We start from the raw sequence: 16928 nt of genomic DNA, 5'->3' as shown, positions 1-16928 counted from the left end.
AAATGCGAAAAATGCAAAAAGAAAAACAAGGAACGGGGTTAATCATGAGGAAAAAGGGGGAAAAGAAAAAAAAACCGTTAAATTAAAAAAATAGAAATTTCAACCAGGCACAGGGATATGACAAAATGCTGAAAAGTAGGACTTGGTAGGGGAAGATTAAGAATAATAATAAAAAGGACAAAAGTATTAATAATATTAGTTGTTTTAAAACAGACAAATGTAAGCAAACTAATCACCAGAAAAAAAGAAAGTGAAAAAGAAAAACAAAAAAAGAGCCAAAGAAAAAGTCGGTGGAGGCAGGGCAAGGCACCCAGGCTCCATCTGAGCACATAGAATGTGATGGAGTTCTTGTGGGCCCAGAAGGTAGGTGGGAGTGGGGGATGGCCGCACCTCCGTTCACCAGGCGGTTTTTGGGTATAAGAGTAACAAGAGGACTGTGGTACCTTTTCAGTCTTGCAGGTCCCGAGTGCCCTTGGGGTTGCTGGAAAGCGGAATGTGTTCTTAAGCCCCAGGAATCTGCGAGAGTGCTGTCTCTTTAAATATCCAGAATAGTCAAGCTGCTTTTTAAGCCTTCAAAATGGCGGTTCCTTCCAGACCGGCAAAAGTCTACAATTCAACCCACCTTTCTCTTCACTTTCTCCGTTTGTTCCCCAGCCACCATGCACAGTCCTCCATGCAGTCCTTGGCCAGCAGGGTGATTTTTAGGCTAATTCTTAGGTCCTACCACACTCGGGAATCTCCAAGCTGTCTGTGCTGTCACGATCGCTCAGGATTGCTGCCAGACCGCAGCTCCATATGTCTCCTTTTTTGGTATTTTCATGCAAATTCTTCTGCTAGTTGGGGTTTAGTCCACTTCTATATCCTATCCCTTTAAGGCTCAGGGGTCCAAGATTATTTTCTGTGTCTGTGTTAATTGGTTTCCCTTGTCTTTGTTGAAGAGGGTCTGTGCAGTCTTTCTGCCTAGTCCACCATCTTGCCGCCAATCAATGGTAAACTTCTTATGACTAAAAAAGAAATGATCAGAATGGTTGAAATGGGAACTGTTTTGTTCTGTATATTTCACCACTGTAAAATAAAAATGATCAGTATCCTTAACTGGTGACTTTTTTTTTTTTTTTTAAATGTGAGCTTAAAAAATTCTGTCTTGAAAGACAAATCAGACAGGTTTTTAAAAACAAGTCACAAAGCATAGCTTTGGCAATTCTTTTTTTTTATTATTATTATTCTAGGTTTCCAAGTAAGTTTGAGCTTGTTTGATGTAAGCTTCATCAGTTTTGTGATTAAGTATTTATACTTCTTAGTAAGCCATTGCCCTTTTAATAATCATCCCTTTTTTTCTAACATGTCTATCTAAGATACCTAATATCAACAATACATGAATGTGGTCTGAGTATACAGAATTCTACAGTATTATGATACTGTAATTTGTATATGTTATGCCACAGATACACACTGAAATAAAACTAATAAATTAATTAGAAAACAGCACAAGTATTCATTCTTTTTTTTTTTTTTTTTTTAAAAATTGTGATATGGGTGGAAGTTTACAGTGCAAATTCATTTTCCATGTATATTTTGTTTGGTGACATTGATACCAATCCCCACAATGTAATAGCTCTCTTCTCACTTCCTGTCTCTGGTTACCTTTCCATGTGTCCTTTCCTGTGCATTTCAGCCCTCTCAACTACTTCCCTGTGCATATGCTGCCCTTCTGATCTCCCATGGTTGATTGTTCTAAGGACTATACTTACTGGTGTAAATGATCACCTTATAGGCCTTCCATTGGCTAGATGCCATGGGACTGAGTTCAATTCCAGACCTGAAAGGTGACCAGGGGCCATAGTCTTGGGGGTTCACCAGTCTCTTTGAAACTCATAAGCCTGATCTTTGTTATGATTTTGAGTTTTGTTACATGTTTTTCTCCCACTCTAACCAGAATCTCCTATTTTTGATCCCTTGCTGAGTGCTGAGTGGTTGACACTGATAGCTGGGCACCATCTAGTTCTTCTGATTTCAGGGTCATGTAGGTTGACGTTCATATGGTCCTCTAGTCCTTTGGACTAATTAATTCCTTCCAGTTTTTATTTTCTTCATTCTTCTTTGCTCTGGATGAGGGGAGACCAGTATTTTTGCATCTTAAATGGCTTCTTGCAAGCTTTTAAGACACCAGTCACTACTTACTGAAGTAGGATGTAGAACAATGTTTTTGTGTAGTATATTATAGCAATTGAGCTTGATGTCCCCCACCATCATGGCCCTAAACCTGCAGGCCCAGTGACTCACTCCATCAAGATATTTGGCTGTGGCTAAGAAGTTATCATAACTTCGCCCCACTCTTACCTCTATTATGTGTATGAATATTCTTACAGCCCATACAAATACGAATGTAGAAATATCATCTGCCAAACTTACATATATGGTCTTGGGTATATTTCCTTTTGCCTACTCATACCTGATCATTTAACCTTTCTACCTATGTATATATCCATAGATTAATGTTTGTTATTACTGATAATGCAGTATCATGTATGTAATAGTTTTTACCTTTGTTATATGTATCTCTCGTGCACTTCTCTGTGTCTTCCTTTTCCTTAGTGTTCTTATGCTGGGCAGTTGCTTTTGGTATATTGCCTTCACTTTTAACCAAGTCAGTGCTTGTCTCTTACCTGTCTAGTAGTTTTCCCTCTCCTACCTCCCAACCCTAGTAACCCACAAAGAAAGTTTCCTTCCATGTGTAAACCTTTCCTTGACTTTTTACAATAGTGGACTAATACAATATTTGTCCTTCTGTGATCAATTTTTTTCACTCAGCATAACGTCCTCCAAGTTCATCCACATTATAAGGTGTTTCATGGACTCTTTATTATTCTTCAGTGTTGCATAGTATTCCATTGTTTGGTCATGCATTCATCTGCTGAAGGACACTTAGGTTGTTTCCATCTCTTTGCTATTGTGAATAGTGCTGTGATGAATGTGGGTGTGCATATATCTAGTTGTGCCCCAGCTCTCCCTTTTTTAGGATATGTATCTAGTAGTGGGATTGCTGAATCTAATGGTATTCCTGTTTCTTACTTTTTGAGGAAACAGTAAACTGTTTTCCCCAGTGTTTGCACCATTTTACAGTCTTATCAGCAGTGTATGAGAGTTCTTTCTACCCCCTTGCCAGCATTTGTTATTTTCTCTTGTTGAACTTTGCTATTTTTGCTGGGGTGAGAGGATATCTTGTTTTTTTTTTTTTTTTTTTATTTGCATCTCTCTAGTGGCCAGTGATTGTGAGCACTTCTTCATGTGTTTGTTGGCCTCCTGAATATCTTTGGTGAAGTGTCTGTTCATGTCTTCTGCTCATTTTTTAATTGGATTGTTTGTCTTTCTGATGTTAAGGTGGGTATTGGAGTTTTCTGTGAATTTTAGAGATAAGTCCCTCGTCAGATATGCCATTGTTGTGTATTTTTTCCCAATCTGTAGCTTCTCTTTTTCACTCTTTGGGAAAAGTCTTTTGATGCATGTAAGAGTTTAATTTTTAGAGGATCACCATCACCTAGTTTATCTTTTGCTGCTTGTGTGTTTTCAGTTATGTTTGATACTGTATTTATGCCATTTATTAGAGCCCCTAAGTTTGCCCCTATTATTTCTTTGATGAACTTAATACTTTTGGTTTTACATTTAAGTCTTTGATTTATTGTGAGTTAATTTTTGTATATGGTATGAGGTATGGATCTTGTTTCATTTTCTGCAGATGGATATCCAGTTTTGCCAGAACCATTTGGTAAATAAACTCTCTCTTCCCTATTTAATGGATTTCAGCCCTTTGTCAAAGATTACCTGACCATATAGGTTGATGGATCTATTTCTCGATTCTCAGTTCTGTTCACTGGTCTATGTGTCTGTTTTTGTATCTGAGTGTTTTGACTACTGTTGACATATAGTAGGTTTTGAGATTGAGGAATGTGAGATTTCATACTTTGTTCTTCTTCAGTAGTGCTTTGCTTATTCAGTCTTTTCCATATAAAATTTCTGATTTTTTTTCCGTGTCCTTGAAGAATGCTGATGGAATCTGGATTGAGATTGCATTGATCTCTAGATTGCTTTGGGTAATATTGACATTTTCACACTGTTCATACGTCCTATACATGAGCATGGTATGTTCTTCCATTTAGATAGATCTCTTGTAGTTTTTTGTTACAGTGTTTTATAGCTTTCTTTGTATAGATCTTTTGTGTCCTTGGTAAGATTTCTTCCCAAGTATTTTCTCTTTTTGGTAATTATGGTAAAATACCAAATGAGATTCACTGCCGTGAAGCTGATTCTGACTCATAGCAACCCTCATAGGGTTTCCAAGGCTATAAATCTTTAAGGAAGCAGACTTCCTGATCTTTCCTCTACAGAGGGGCTGGTGGGTTTGAACCACTAACCTTTTGGTTAGCAGATAAGTGCCTTAACCACTACACCAGCAGAGCTCCTTAGCGATTGTAAATGTTGTTTTCCTTACTTCCTTTTCAGACATCTGTTTGTCATTGTAGAGGAATCTAACTGATTTTTGTACTTTGATCTTGTATCATGTCATTATGCTAAATCTTTCCATTAGTTCTAGTAGTTTTCTTGCTGAGTCTCTGGGATTTGCTATGTATAGGGTCATATCATCAGCAAATAGGGATAGTTTTACTTCTTCCTTACCAATTTGGATGCCTTTTATTTCTGTTTCTTGCCTTAATTGCCCTGGCTACTATTTCCAATACAGTGCTGAGTAGAAGTGGTGATGGAGGACATCCTTGTCTGGTTCCCATTTGCAGGGGGGAGAGCTTTCAGTTGCTTCCATTGAGAATAATGTTGGTTGTTGGTTTTGTGTACATGCCCTTTATTATGTTAAGAAATTTCCTTTCTAGTACTGTTTTCCTGAGAGTTTTTCTTTTTTTTTAAATCAGGAGTGGGTGTTGCATTTTATCAAATGCCTTTTCTGCATGGATTGATCTAATAATCTGGTTCTTTTCCTTCATTTTACTTATGTGATGGATTATGTTGCTTGTTTTTCTAATGTTGAACCATCCTTGCATATTGGTATGAATTCTGCTTGATCATGATGTATTATTTTTTTTTGATATGTTGTTGGCGTCTACTGGCTAGAATTTTGTTGAAGATTTTTGCATCTGTATTCATGAGGGATATTGATTTGTAGTTTTCCTTTTTAGTGGTGTCTTTGTCTGGTTTTGCTATCAGGGTTTTGCTTGCTTCATGAAGTGAATTTGGAAGTATACTATGTCCTTTTCTATGTTCTGGAATAGTTTGAGTAGGAATTGTGTCAGCTGTTCTCTGGATATTTGCTAGAATTCTCCAGTGAAGACTTCTGGCCCAGGACTTTTTGTTGTTGGTAGGTTTTTCCTGACCTGTTCAATTTCCTTTGTTATGGGTCTGTACCAGTTTTCTACCTCAGTGTGTGTTAATTGAGGTAAGTAGTGTGTTCCTAAAAATCTGTCCATTTTTTCTAGGATTTCAAGTTTGTCGGAGTACAATTTTTTATAGTATTCTGATATTATTCTTTTTATTCTGGTTGGTTCTAATGTGACATCACCCATTCATTTCTTATTTGTGTTATTTGCATCTTCTCCTCTTTTTCCGTTGTTAAATTTGCTAGTGGATTGTTGATTTCATTATCTTTTCAAAGAACCAACTTCTAGGCTTGTTGATTATGTTTTTTGATTGCTCTCAGTTTCATTTATTTCTGATTGGCTCTTTCTTCTCTGGTGACTGTAGGCTTTTTTTGCTGCTCATTTTCTAATTGTTGGAGATGTTGCTTTAAAGTATTGATTTTGGCTCTTCTTTTTTGATATATACATTTATTGCTATAAATTGCCCTCTGATCACTGCTCTTGCTGTTTTCTGAAGATTTTCTTCTGTTTTCATTCTGGTTTGATTCAAGTAATTTTTTTGTTTCTTCCATTACTCAGTCATTTTTAACTAGGGTGCTAATTCACTTTCCATGTGTTTGCTTTCTTTCCCTTGATCTTCCCATTATTGATTTCTGAATTTACTGTATTGTGATTTGAGAAGATGTTTTGCAATGTTTTTATGTCCTTTATGGCCTGACTTACTGGTCTGTTCCTAAGAATATTCCATATGTGCTAGAAAAGAATGTATATTGTATTGTTGTGTGAAGTGCTCTGTATATGTCTCTAAGGTGAAGTTGGCTGATTGTATTGTTTAGTTCTATATCTTTGTTGAGTGTCTTTCTAGCTATTCTGTCCTTCATTGAAAATGGTGTATTAATTTCTTCTACTATTACGGTAGAGTCACCTGTTTGTCTTTTCTCATCTGTTAACATCTGATTTATGTATTTTGAGGCTCTTTGAGTGTTGTTGTTGTTGTTGTTGTTGTTATGTGCCGTCGAGTCGGCCCCGACTCATAGCGACCCCTCCTTGGGTTTCCGAGGCAGTATCACTACGGAAGTAGGATTGCCCAACCTTCCTTCTGAGGAGTGGCTTTGAGTGTATAGATATTTATTATGGTTATGTCATCTTGTTCAGGTGATCATTTAATCATTATATAATGTTCTGTCTTGGTCTTACGGTGTTTTTTGTCTTAAAATCTATTTTATCAGAAATTAATATTGCCACACCTGCTTGTTTTTGATTGCCATTTACTTGATATATTTTTTCCAACCTTTGATTTTTAGTCTCTTCTGTCCCTTGATTGGTGCATTTAATCCATTTACATTCAGTGTAATTACTGACAAGTAAGAATCTATCACTGTCTTTTTGTTATGTGTATTTTTGTGGTGTTGCTGATTACTTTGGTCTGTATAATTTTCTGTACTGACATCATTTTGTTTTTGAATTTCTAAAATCATTTCCTTCATTGCTGTTGTTTTAGTATTTGATAAATATTTGAGCCTTTCCTCTCTTTTATTTTGATAGGAATATTTATTGATTTTCTCTGAGATTATGTTAGGATTTATTATTTTCTTCCCAAGTTTACAACAGACTGTTTTGTATCAAAATTATCTTGACTTCCTCTCCATTTAGAAGTTTTGTATCTACATTATTTATTCTTTTTGGTTTGTTATTGTCTTCATTTACCAATTGGTGTCTTTGGTACCTTGCTCACAGTCTTTTAAGTTTATTTTACTTTGGATACTTCCATATCTAGATTGGTTTCAGGGTTGTGGTATGTGTTAATCATGGGTTGTTGTCTGCTGTTGTTGGGTCTCTGTGCAAAGGACTCCCTTTAGTAAGGTTGGTCTGGTTTTAAAAAATTCTCTTACTTTTGGTTTATATGGAAATGTCCTAATTTTGCCATCATATTTGAGGGACGCTTTTGCTGAGTATATAATTCTTGTTTGGCAGTTATTTTCTTTAAAGAGTTTTATGTATGTTATCTCATTGCCCTCTTGCCTGCATGGTTTCTGCTGGGAAATCAGAGCTTAGTCTTATTGATTGTCCTTTTAGGTAACTTATTTTTTTTCCACGCTACTTCCACAGTTCTTTTTTTTGTCTTAGATTTTGGTTAAGTTTGATTTTATATGTCTTGGTGATTTTCTTTTGAAATCTGTCCTGTGTGGGGTTCATTGAACCTTTTGAATGAACATCATCTTGTCTTTGATCATAGTGAAGTTCTCTTCCAAGATATCTTCGACAATTTTCTCTTTAGTTTTATCTGTTTCTTCCTGTTGTGGTAGTCTGATCACATGTAAGTTTTTCCTCTTGATGGTGTCTCATAAATCTTAGGCTTTTTCTTTTCTTTTTTTAAATGATCTTTTTTGTTTTGCGACTTAACAAATTATTACCAAGAGAGTTGTCTTCAGTCTCATTAATTCTGTCTTCCATTATTTGATTCAACTCCTTTGCCCTTTCAACATGTTATCTGTTTCTGAAATCTTAGTATCGATCATCCATATTTCTATTTACTGTATTTAAATGGTTTTTGATTTTTCAGTTATGTTATCAGTTTGTTCTTATATTCTTTCCCTAATTTGTTCTATAGTTTTATCTGGGTTTTCCTTAATTTCATCAGTGTTTTCCTTCATTTTGTCAGTTTTTTCCTTAATCTGTCTCTCAAGCCATTGAAAGTACCTAAATTTAATTCTTTTGAATTCCTTGTCGGGTAGTTTCAGTGCCACTTTTTCCTTGGGGAACTTTTCTGGCTGTCTTCTGGTCCCTTGTTTGTATTACTTTATCTTACCTTTGTGTGAACTGGGATTGTCAGTTGTCTCTGATATATTGTGATGTTGTGGTATTTATATGTAATTGGTAATTGCACATTGGTGTGACTTTTTGCAGGTTTTTTTTTCCTTTATTTTGTTGTGATATATCCTAGCAAGCAGTGCTGGTGTGCTATTCTGTTTGCTAGTTTGGCAGCACTTAGGCACTCATCACCTGTCTCCTTGTACATGTGATAGAGGTTGAGAATGTGTACACAGATCTCTGTTAGCTGTTCATGTAGAACAGTGGATGGTGAATTGGGCTAGTATTGGCTGCCATCTGTTTGTTGATCAGTTGATAAAGAAGCAGATGGTGGCCTTTTCCTCGTAGGTGGGGCTTCACTGAAAAAATAAAAATGAGACCATAAGTCACAAATAGCATAAACAAACAGTTGCAACTGCAAAAATAAAAAATGATAAATGAAAATAAAAATTTTACAAAGATAAAAGGACAATGAGAAGAAAGCATATATGGGTGGGGGGAAGAGAAGAGAGGAAAAGCAAAAGAATAATAAAGATAAATAAGAAAACTGAAAAAAGGAAAATAAGGAATGGGAAGAATGAAAAGAAAAAAGGTAGAAAAGAAAAAAGAGAATCAGGAAATGGTAGAAAAACAAAAAACATACAAGAACCAAGGAAGAGAAAGAAAGAAAGGAGGAGGGAAAAAACAATAATTTGAAAACAAACAAAAATAGAACTTGGTTGTGAGGCACTTGGGCTGTGTTCCTGCTGGCTAAGCAGGTGGCAAGGTGTAGGGTACCTGGTACTGGTACTAGTTCCTGCTTTCTCAGAGGCAACTGAGGGGAGGGTACCTGATTTTAGACAAGTTCCTCCTGATCCAGAAGTTGTCTGAGGGCAGGGCACCTGGACCTGGAAAAAGTTCCTGCTGGCTCAAACCACAGTGGGAGTAAGGCCCCTATTTCTAGAAGGAAGTTCTGCTGACTCTTGGAGCAGCTGGGAACAAGGCTTCTGGTCTCAGGAAAAGTTCTTGCTGTCTCAAAAGGCTGGTGGGCACAGGGCTCCCACTCCCCATAAAAGTCCCTGCCTTCCCAAATTGGGACTTTGTGATGGGTCTTGTTCCCAGGAAAAGTTCCTGACAGACCAAAATGCTACAAAATGCTGATCTTTGAACTGGTTCCTAGCTCCCCAGAAGGCAAATGGGGGGCAGGGCATCTTTTCTCAAATGAGTTGCTGCTGGTCCAGAAGGTGTCTGGAAGCAGAGCTCCTAGACCCAGAAAAAGTTCCTGCTGGTCCAAAAGGTGATTAGGAGCAAGGTACTTGGTTCCAGAGGGAGTTCCTGCCAGTTTAGAAAGCAGCCATGGGCAGGGTATTTGGTCCCAAAATTCCTGCTACCTCAGAAACTGTTCATAGGGTCCTGTTCCAATAAAATTCCTGCCATCCCAAAAGCTGGCTGGCATAGGGTACCTGATCTCAGAAAAAGTTCCTACCAGTGCAAAAGGATTCCTAGTCCTGGGACCGGTTCTTGCCTGCACAGAAAGCAGTTGGTGGCAGGGCGCCTAGTCTATGATGAAATTCCTGCCAGTCCAGAAGGTGGGTGGAGGTGGGGGATGGCCACACCTTTGTTCACTGGGTGAGTATAGGGTACAAGGGGAATATTGAACCTTTCTGGTCTTCAGCCACCAGTGCAGTTGCTCATGTAGTCTTCAGGTAGCAGAGGTGATTAGCAGGTTGATACCTGAATCAAAACACCGCTTGCAGATACTCAAAATGGCCATTCTGGCAGGCCAGCCAGCAGTCCACAGCTCTGTTTGTCTCTTTATCTATTGTGTTCATTCAGGTTCTTCTGCTAGTCAGTATTTAATCCACTTCTGTATCCTTCCCTTCAAAGCTCAGGGTTCCAAGATTATCTTCTATGTGTTTCAATTAGCTTCTTGTTTCTTTGTCATAGAGGCCCTGTATAACTTGTCTGCCTATTCCATCATCTTGACAGAAGTCCCTTCCTAGCTTTCTTACCACAAGTATTGATTCTTGAAAGCGATGTGGACTTTGAAAGCTAATGGACTTTTGGAAAAGGAAAAAAAAAATTAAGATGAATGTTGCATAGTACACAAAACATTGTTCCACCTCCTACTTTGGCGAGTAGTGACTGGGGTCTTAAAAGCTTGCAAGCTGCCATCTAGATGCAATGATGGGTCTCTCCTTGTCCAGAGCAAAGAAGAATGAAGAAAACCAAAAATTCATGGAAACAGTTAGTCCTAGCGACTGGTACTCCATCCGATCTGCAGCCTATACGACTATGAGACCAGAAGAACTAGATGGTGCCCGGCTACCACTGTCATCCACTTGGAAGGGGATCTGTGTAGGAGACCCTTGATAGAGAGGGAAAACAATGTGGAACAAAACTCAAAATCATTTGGAGAGAAAAAAAAAAAAAGGTAGGACCAGGTTTGCTGGTCCAATAGAGCCTGGTGGACCCACTGAGACTATGGCCCCTAGCTGCCCTTCAGGTCTGGAATTGAACCCATGCCTGTGGCTTCCAGCCAACAATAGACAGGTATATGAGTTGAACATTTCCCTGAGGTAGATACACTCCTTGGAGAGAACAATCATGTGAGAAAGAAGGACTGCTTATGCACAGGGAGACAGCTCAGGGAGCAGTAGTGCATGGAGGGATGGACACAGGGAGGAAGTGGGAGGGGAGCTGTTGCATTGTGGTAAATTGTGGTCAATGTCATGAGAAAAAGTGTATGTGAACTGCTGTACAGAAAGTGAATTTGCTTTGTAAATTTTCACCCAAATCACAATAAAAAAAAATTTTTAAAAAAGATGAATGTTGGAAAAAAGTCATGTCATATTAGGTATGTGGACTAACTCTAATAGTGTAGAAATATATGCCAAATTGAATAAGCATAAACATTAAGTGTTAAAAGCACTATTGTTGACTTAGAGAAATAAGGATCATGTAATACCAGTTAATTTCAAAACGTGTATCAGCAGTGTTATTAGGTCTCAGATTCGTTGCAGTAGTTTGAAAGTAATTCAGTTACTCCAGGAAGTCCCAAGGTTACCAACATCTGACTTACAGACAATTCCTGCTTGTCCTATGTGTAAATTTGTCTTACTTTGAAACTTGCTGCACATACAGCTTTTAAATCCTTGAAAAACCCTTGTCTTGCACTTAAAAAATGATAGTAAACCCACTGCCATTGAGTCAGTTCTAACTCATCGCAACCCCCATTTACAAGGCTGTACATCTTTACAGAAGTAGATTACCTCATCTTCCTCCCATAAGTGGTGGTGGGTTTGAACCACCAACCTTCTGATAAGCAGCTAAATGCCATATGCACCATGCTACCAGAAGTAGAGCTAAGTAATAACTGAAAGCACTTGTTCTGACTTACGTACAAGCTTGACTTATAGGTACATTCAGGAATGGATCTCATTACTAACCCAGTAACTGCCTGTATTGACTTTGGTAGCGTATTGCTACCCAAAAGAAAAAAAATTTAGGCTACATCAATTTTGAAAAATAGTAGTGTCCAGGGCGAAGGTGGGGAGAGGTCAGCTCTGTTATGATCAGTTATGTTATACCCTGAAGTGTTATTATTTACTATCACCACGCTTTGCACTAAGGACAGTGCTGATTGCAGGGTGATGTGATTTCACATAAATTTGCTAAGAACCATTAAAAAAAAAAACTTTGGAGTACTTGCTCTAAAATGAACAGGCAGGTTGTAAAGACACTTTGATTTTAATGAGGGTTTTTTTGGTTGCAAATGACTATTAAGAATAAGAATATCTCAACAGGAACATTGCAACTAATAAGAATGTCCCAACAGACCTGAGAACAGGAAGTGCAGCTAAGACTGGAACCAAGAACTAGAGCATCATTAGTAATTAAAATGGCTATTGCTCTCCCCTCACACAAAATACTCACTGGCATTGAGTTTTATCTGACTCATAGCAGCCCTTCCTTGGATTTCCAAGGCGGTGTCATTACGGAAATAGACTGCCCAACCTTCCTTCCAAGGAGTAGCTGGTGGGTTTGAACTGCCAGCCTTCTGGTTATGCCTTAGGCACTATGCCACAAGAGCTCCCTGTGCAGTGCTAAAGGAGTTCTGGTGGCTCAGTTGTTAAACAGTTTAGCTGCTAACCAAAAGTTTGGTGGTTTGAACCTACCATTCACTCTGTGGTAGAAAGATGAAGCAGTCTGCTTCTGTAAAGATTTGCAGTCTTGGAAATCCTATGAGGCCATTTTTTGCTGTCCTGTAGGGTTGCTATGAGTTGGAATCAACTAGACTGTGCATAGCAACAATCCAGCTATCTCTCACTTCTGCTTCGTGTAAGTCCCTTTTGTTCATCTATTTCTTCTTCTTTGTGACTGTGGATGTGGCCTAACATTCTCTCTCCAGTCCCACACTTGCATCATACCCCCACACCACCAGCTCAAGTTCTTAACAGAGATTGATAAATGTGTGTGTGCCATTTCTAAAATCTTGGAAAGAGAATCTGAATGACTCCCCTTCAGTCTGTTTTCTAGCCTTCTTCCAATTTTATGTAGCCAGGGAAAAGAAAGATCATGTAGTTTAAAACATAGCTGTAGAAACATAGGAAAAGAGGAGTCAGGGATGGGTGGAAATTATACAGGACAGACATTCCAAACTGTCTAGTGAAAATACCTCAAAAAATTAGGATGGCATTGCTGAAGAGAAATTTTATTTGTTGGTAGGCACGTGTGGAGGAGTCTTAAAGACCAGGCTGTTGGGAAGCAGACTTGAGTTCAACATAATAATTCCCTTATTAGAGCATTATAAAATTAGGACAGGCTGTTTTGGATTATTAAATTATTCTTCATCTGTGGGCTGGAATGACCATTTGTTAATGGAGTTTAGGAGAGATTCAAGTGTTAGATGGAAGGATGGTTTATTGACCTGTGAGGTTCCTCCTAAGCCTGAGAGTAAAATCAATTATGTCATAAGATAGTTATTTCCATTGAAATAATGAAGTATTAATATTTTTCTGCTAAAATATATATGGTGTCTCTTAAACCAAGGAAAGTCAAATAGGCAATGGTGGGTACTGAATTTCCATTTAAGTTGGTTTTGTTTAGAAGTGGTAGTCTGGTTGGTAAGGGTAAGGACAAGTATAAAGAAGTTGTCTTGAAGTTTCATTTACAAAGCAAGCTATATTAGTTTTATGGAGTAGCAAACTACCCCAAAATTTAGTGATTTAAAACAATGACCATATGTTTAGCTCTTCTTTTGGTGGGTTGGCTATTTGCGCCAAATAGCTGTGTGGTTTTTCTGGGCTCATTCATGTATCTCTTGCCAGCTGCTGCGCTGTTTGGTGGCTGACTGATCTAAGGTGGCTTCAGTTGGACCAACTTGTCTCCCTTCCATGAGGTCTTTTATCTTTCAGCAGGTTATGCCAGGCGTCACATGACAGCCAGGCATAGTGCTAGAGAAGGAGTGGAAACGAAATTCATTTTCTGTACAGCAGTTCATACACAGTTTGTTTCATGACATTGACTACAATCCCCACAATGTTATAGCTTTCTTTCCTCTTCCTCCCTATGGTTACCTCTACCCTGTGTCCTTCTTCCCTTTGCATTCCTGCCTCCTAAGCTATCTCCCTGTGCAAATATTGCCCTTCTGATCTCCCATGATTCTAAGGAGTATACCTACCTGGTGTAAATGTTCACCCTCTATGTCTGTCTGTTGTTTGCCTGGAAGCCACAGAAGTGAGTTCAATTAAAGGAGGGGAATGTTCTGGAGAAGACAGACTAAATCTTCCTCAAGCTACTCCTGGGTTCTGCCATTACAAGTTGACTAGTTTAGATTAATTGGGATGATGGCTCTCAGAGCTGTAAAATATGTTTTGTTCTTGTACTGAATCGTTTGTCTTGGAGGCACTGGGGGAAGGAGAAGAAAGTATATATGTATAAAGTAAAATGTTTTGTTTGTTTTAAAAGGTAAAAGCATTCAAAATGTTTACTGAGTTTGTCCAAAAGAAAGAAAACAATCTACTTGGCATTGTAAATATTTATGTTCTTACCAATAGTTAATGATATCAAATATAAATGCAGATGTTGCTCTTTGTGCTGAAAAAGTAATAATTTAAAATATCATATCTGGAATTTTAAGTTTAAACATCTGGTTGATTTCTAGGAGCTCTGCCAGTGCCGGCCTGGAGAAGGAAATTGTTCCTGTTGTAAAGAGTGTATGCTTTGTCTTGGTACTCTTTGGGATGAGTGCTGTGATTGTGTTGGTAAGTTACATCCAATAAATTTTCTTTCTTATCACAGAATCCTTGATTTTAAGAGACTTTGAAGATTATCTATTAATGTATTTGTGTGTATGGGCAAGTATATGTATAAGATATAGTAGACAAATAGAAAATTATTGCATTTGTTTGTACTGAATACTATTTACATATTGTCTTAGTTATGTAATATAATAACAGCAGTACTACCAGTGGATGGCTTTAACAAACAGAAATTCGTTGTCTCACTGTTCAGGAGGCTCAAGCTCCAAGCTCACTGCCATCGAGTCAGATCAGACTCATAGTGACCCCTCCTTGGGTTTCTGAGGCAGTATTTCTATGGAAGTAGGTGCCCAACCTTCCTTCCAAGGAGTGACTGGTGGGTTTGAACTGCCAGCCTTCTGGTTAGCAGTCAAATGCCTTAGGCACTACGCCACTAGGCTAGAAGTCTGAATTTAGAACACTGGCTCCAGGGGAAGCCTTTTTGTCTCTGTTGGCTCTGGAGGAAAGTCCTGTCTCTTTAGTTTCTGTTTCCTGGTTCCTTGGAGATCTCTTTGTGTCTTGGCATCAGTCTTCTCCTGTCTCTGCTTCTCTCACTTGTTTAACCTCTTTAATATCTCCAAAGAGAGTGTCTCAAAATACACCCTACACTAATCATGCCTCTTTAACATAACAAAGAAAATCCATTCCCAAATGATATTATAACCACAGACATACCCCTTCCTACTCACAGTGACTCTGTAAGGCCAGAGTAGAACTGCAGAGTGTTTCAAAGACTGTAATTTTTATGGATGCAGATTGCCACATCTCTCTCCCGTGGAGCAGCTGGTGGATTTGAACTGCCGACCTTTTGGTTAGCAGCCGAGTGCTTTAACCATTCTGTCCCTGGGCTCCTTAACTATAGGCATAGAGGTTAAGATTTACAACATAGTTTGGGGGGCACCATTCAATCCATAACGTTGTACCCTGCAATGTTTCTGTATTTTTCTATTAGATCCAGAGCTTTCTTATGGAATCTTTGGGATTTTCTATTTATAGGATCATGTCATCTGTAAATAAGGATAGTTTTAGTTCTTTTTTGATTTGGATACCTTTTATTTCTCCTTCTTGCCTTATTACTCTGGCTAGGACTTCCAGTACAATATTGAATAGGAGTAGTGATAATGGGTGTGCTTATCTCATTCCATTCTCAGAGGGAAGGCTCTCAGTCTTTCTCCATTGAGAATAATGTTGGCTCTTGGTTTTGCATATATGCCCTTAATTATGTCACAAGATTTCCCCTCATGTCTTAGTTTGGGTTGTCTAGAGGAGCAGGTGAAGCATGTATTGGTTTGTAAAGAGAGAAATTTACTTCAAGGAACTTGCTCACTTAGTTGTGGGGGCTGGCAAGTCCCAAATCCATGGCTGAAGACCTCTGCTGGCTCATATGGTTGCAGGGGCCAACAAATGCAAAATCTGCAGTTTAGGCAGCAAACTAGAGACTTCTGTAGGCTTATATCCCAAGAACTGGAGGTCAGGTTATGAGCTGAGAACAGGGTCAAGAAAAAAGAGTGAGCTTTGCCAGAACATTGATTTGTATATTCTTTTCCTTTTCAAAATTTTCTTTCTCCTTTTAATTCAGTTAATGTTTGCCTTACATATTTTGGAGCTTTTTCATTGGGTGCATAGATACTTATTATGGTTATGTTCTCTTGGTCTGTTGCCTCTTTTTTCATCATATTATGCCCTTTCTTGTCCCTTACAGTGGATTTTGCCTTGATGTCTGTTTTATCAGAAATTAATATTGCCATTCCTGCTCTTTTTTGGTTACCATCAACTTGATAGATTTTTTTCCATCTCTGGATTTTTAATTTATTTTTATCTTTGTGTCTAAGGAGAGTCTGGTATTGATGGGTCTTGGCTACTTATCCAATCTGCCACTTATTTAGTGTAATTAACGATAAAAACAAACAAACAAACAAACTCATTGCCTTCAAGTTGATTCTGACTCACAGCAACCCCTCCTTGGGTTTCCAGGGCGGTATCTCTATGGAAGTAGATTGCTCAGTCTTCCTTCTGAGGAGTGGCTGGTGGGTTTGAACCACCAGCCTTCTGGTTAGCATTCAAATACCAAGAATTTACTGCTGTCATTCTTTTTTGTGTTGTGAGTGCTGATGATTTCTTTGCTTCAAATATTTTTCTGTGCCAAGTTCATTCTGTTACCAGGTTTTCTTTCCCTTTTTTTCATTATTATTGCTTTCTTGTTTACTAAGTCCTTGTTCTTTTATCCTTTCTTATTTTGGTTAGAAGGTTTAATTTTCTTGGTGATTACCCTGGGGTAAATTCTTATTTCCTTAAGTTTGGAACAGTCTGTTCTATATTAACATCATCCTGACTTCCTCTCCTTATGGAAGTTTTGTAATTATACCATTTATTCATAGTGGCTAAAGCACTTGACTGCTAACCAGAAGGCTGGAGGTTCAAACCCACCAGCCACTCCTCGGAAGGAAGGTTGGGCAATCCTACTTCCGTAGTG

At 38.3% G+C, this 16928-nt stretch overlaps 1 protein-coding gene across 1 annotated transcript in view; it reads left to right on the top strand.

The window, feature by feature from the left end:
* The window catches only part of TWSG1 (twisted gastrulation BMP signaling modulator 1), a 180374-nt gene that overhangs the window by 32238 nt on the left and 131208 nt on the right, over nucleotides 1-16928 (top strand). The window contains exon 2 of the mRNA XM_007957553.2: nucleotides 14320-14419. Coding sequence (XP_007955744.1) covers nucleotides 14320-14419 — 100 coding nt within the window. The remainder of the gene's footprint in view (nucleotides 1-14319; nucleotides 14420-16928) is intronic.

The sequence above is a fragment of the Orycteropus afer genome, unplaced genomic scaffold (genome assembly GCF_000298275.1).
Source record: "Orycteropus afer afer isolate SDZICR_OR568_19922 unplaced genomic scaffold, OryAfe1.0 scaffold00757, whole genome shotgun sequence".
In the NCBI taxonomy this organism is placed as follows: domain Eukaryota; kingdom Metazoa; phylum Chordata; class Mammalia; order Tubulidentata; family Orycteropodidae; genus Orycteropus; species Orycteropus afer.
The sequence above is the reverse complement of the archived record's forward strand: the minus strand, read 5'-3'. Positions and strand labels throughout refer to the sequence as shown.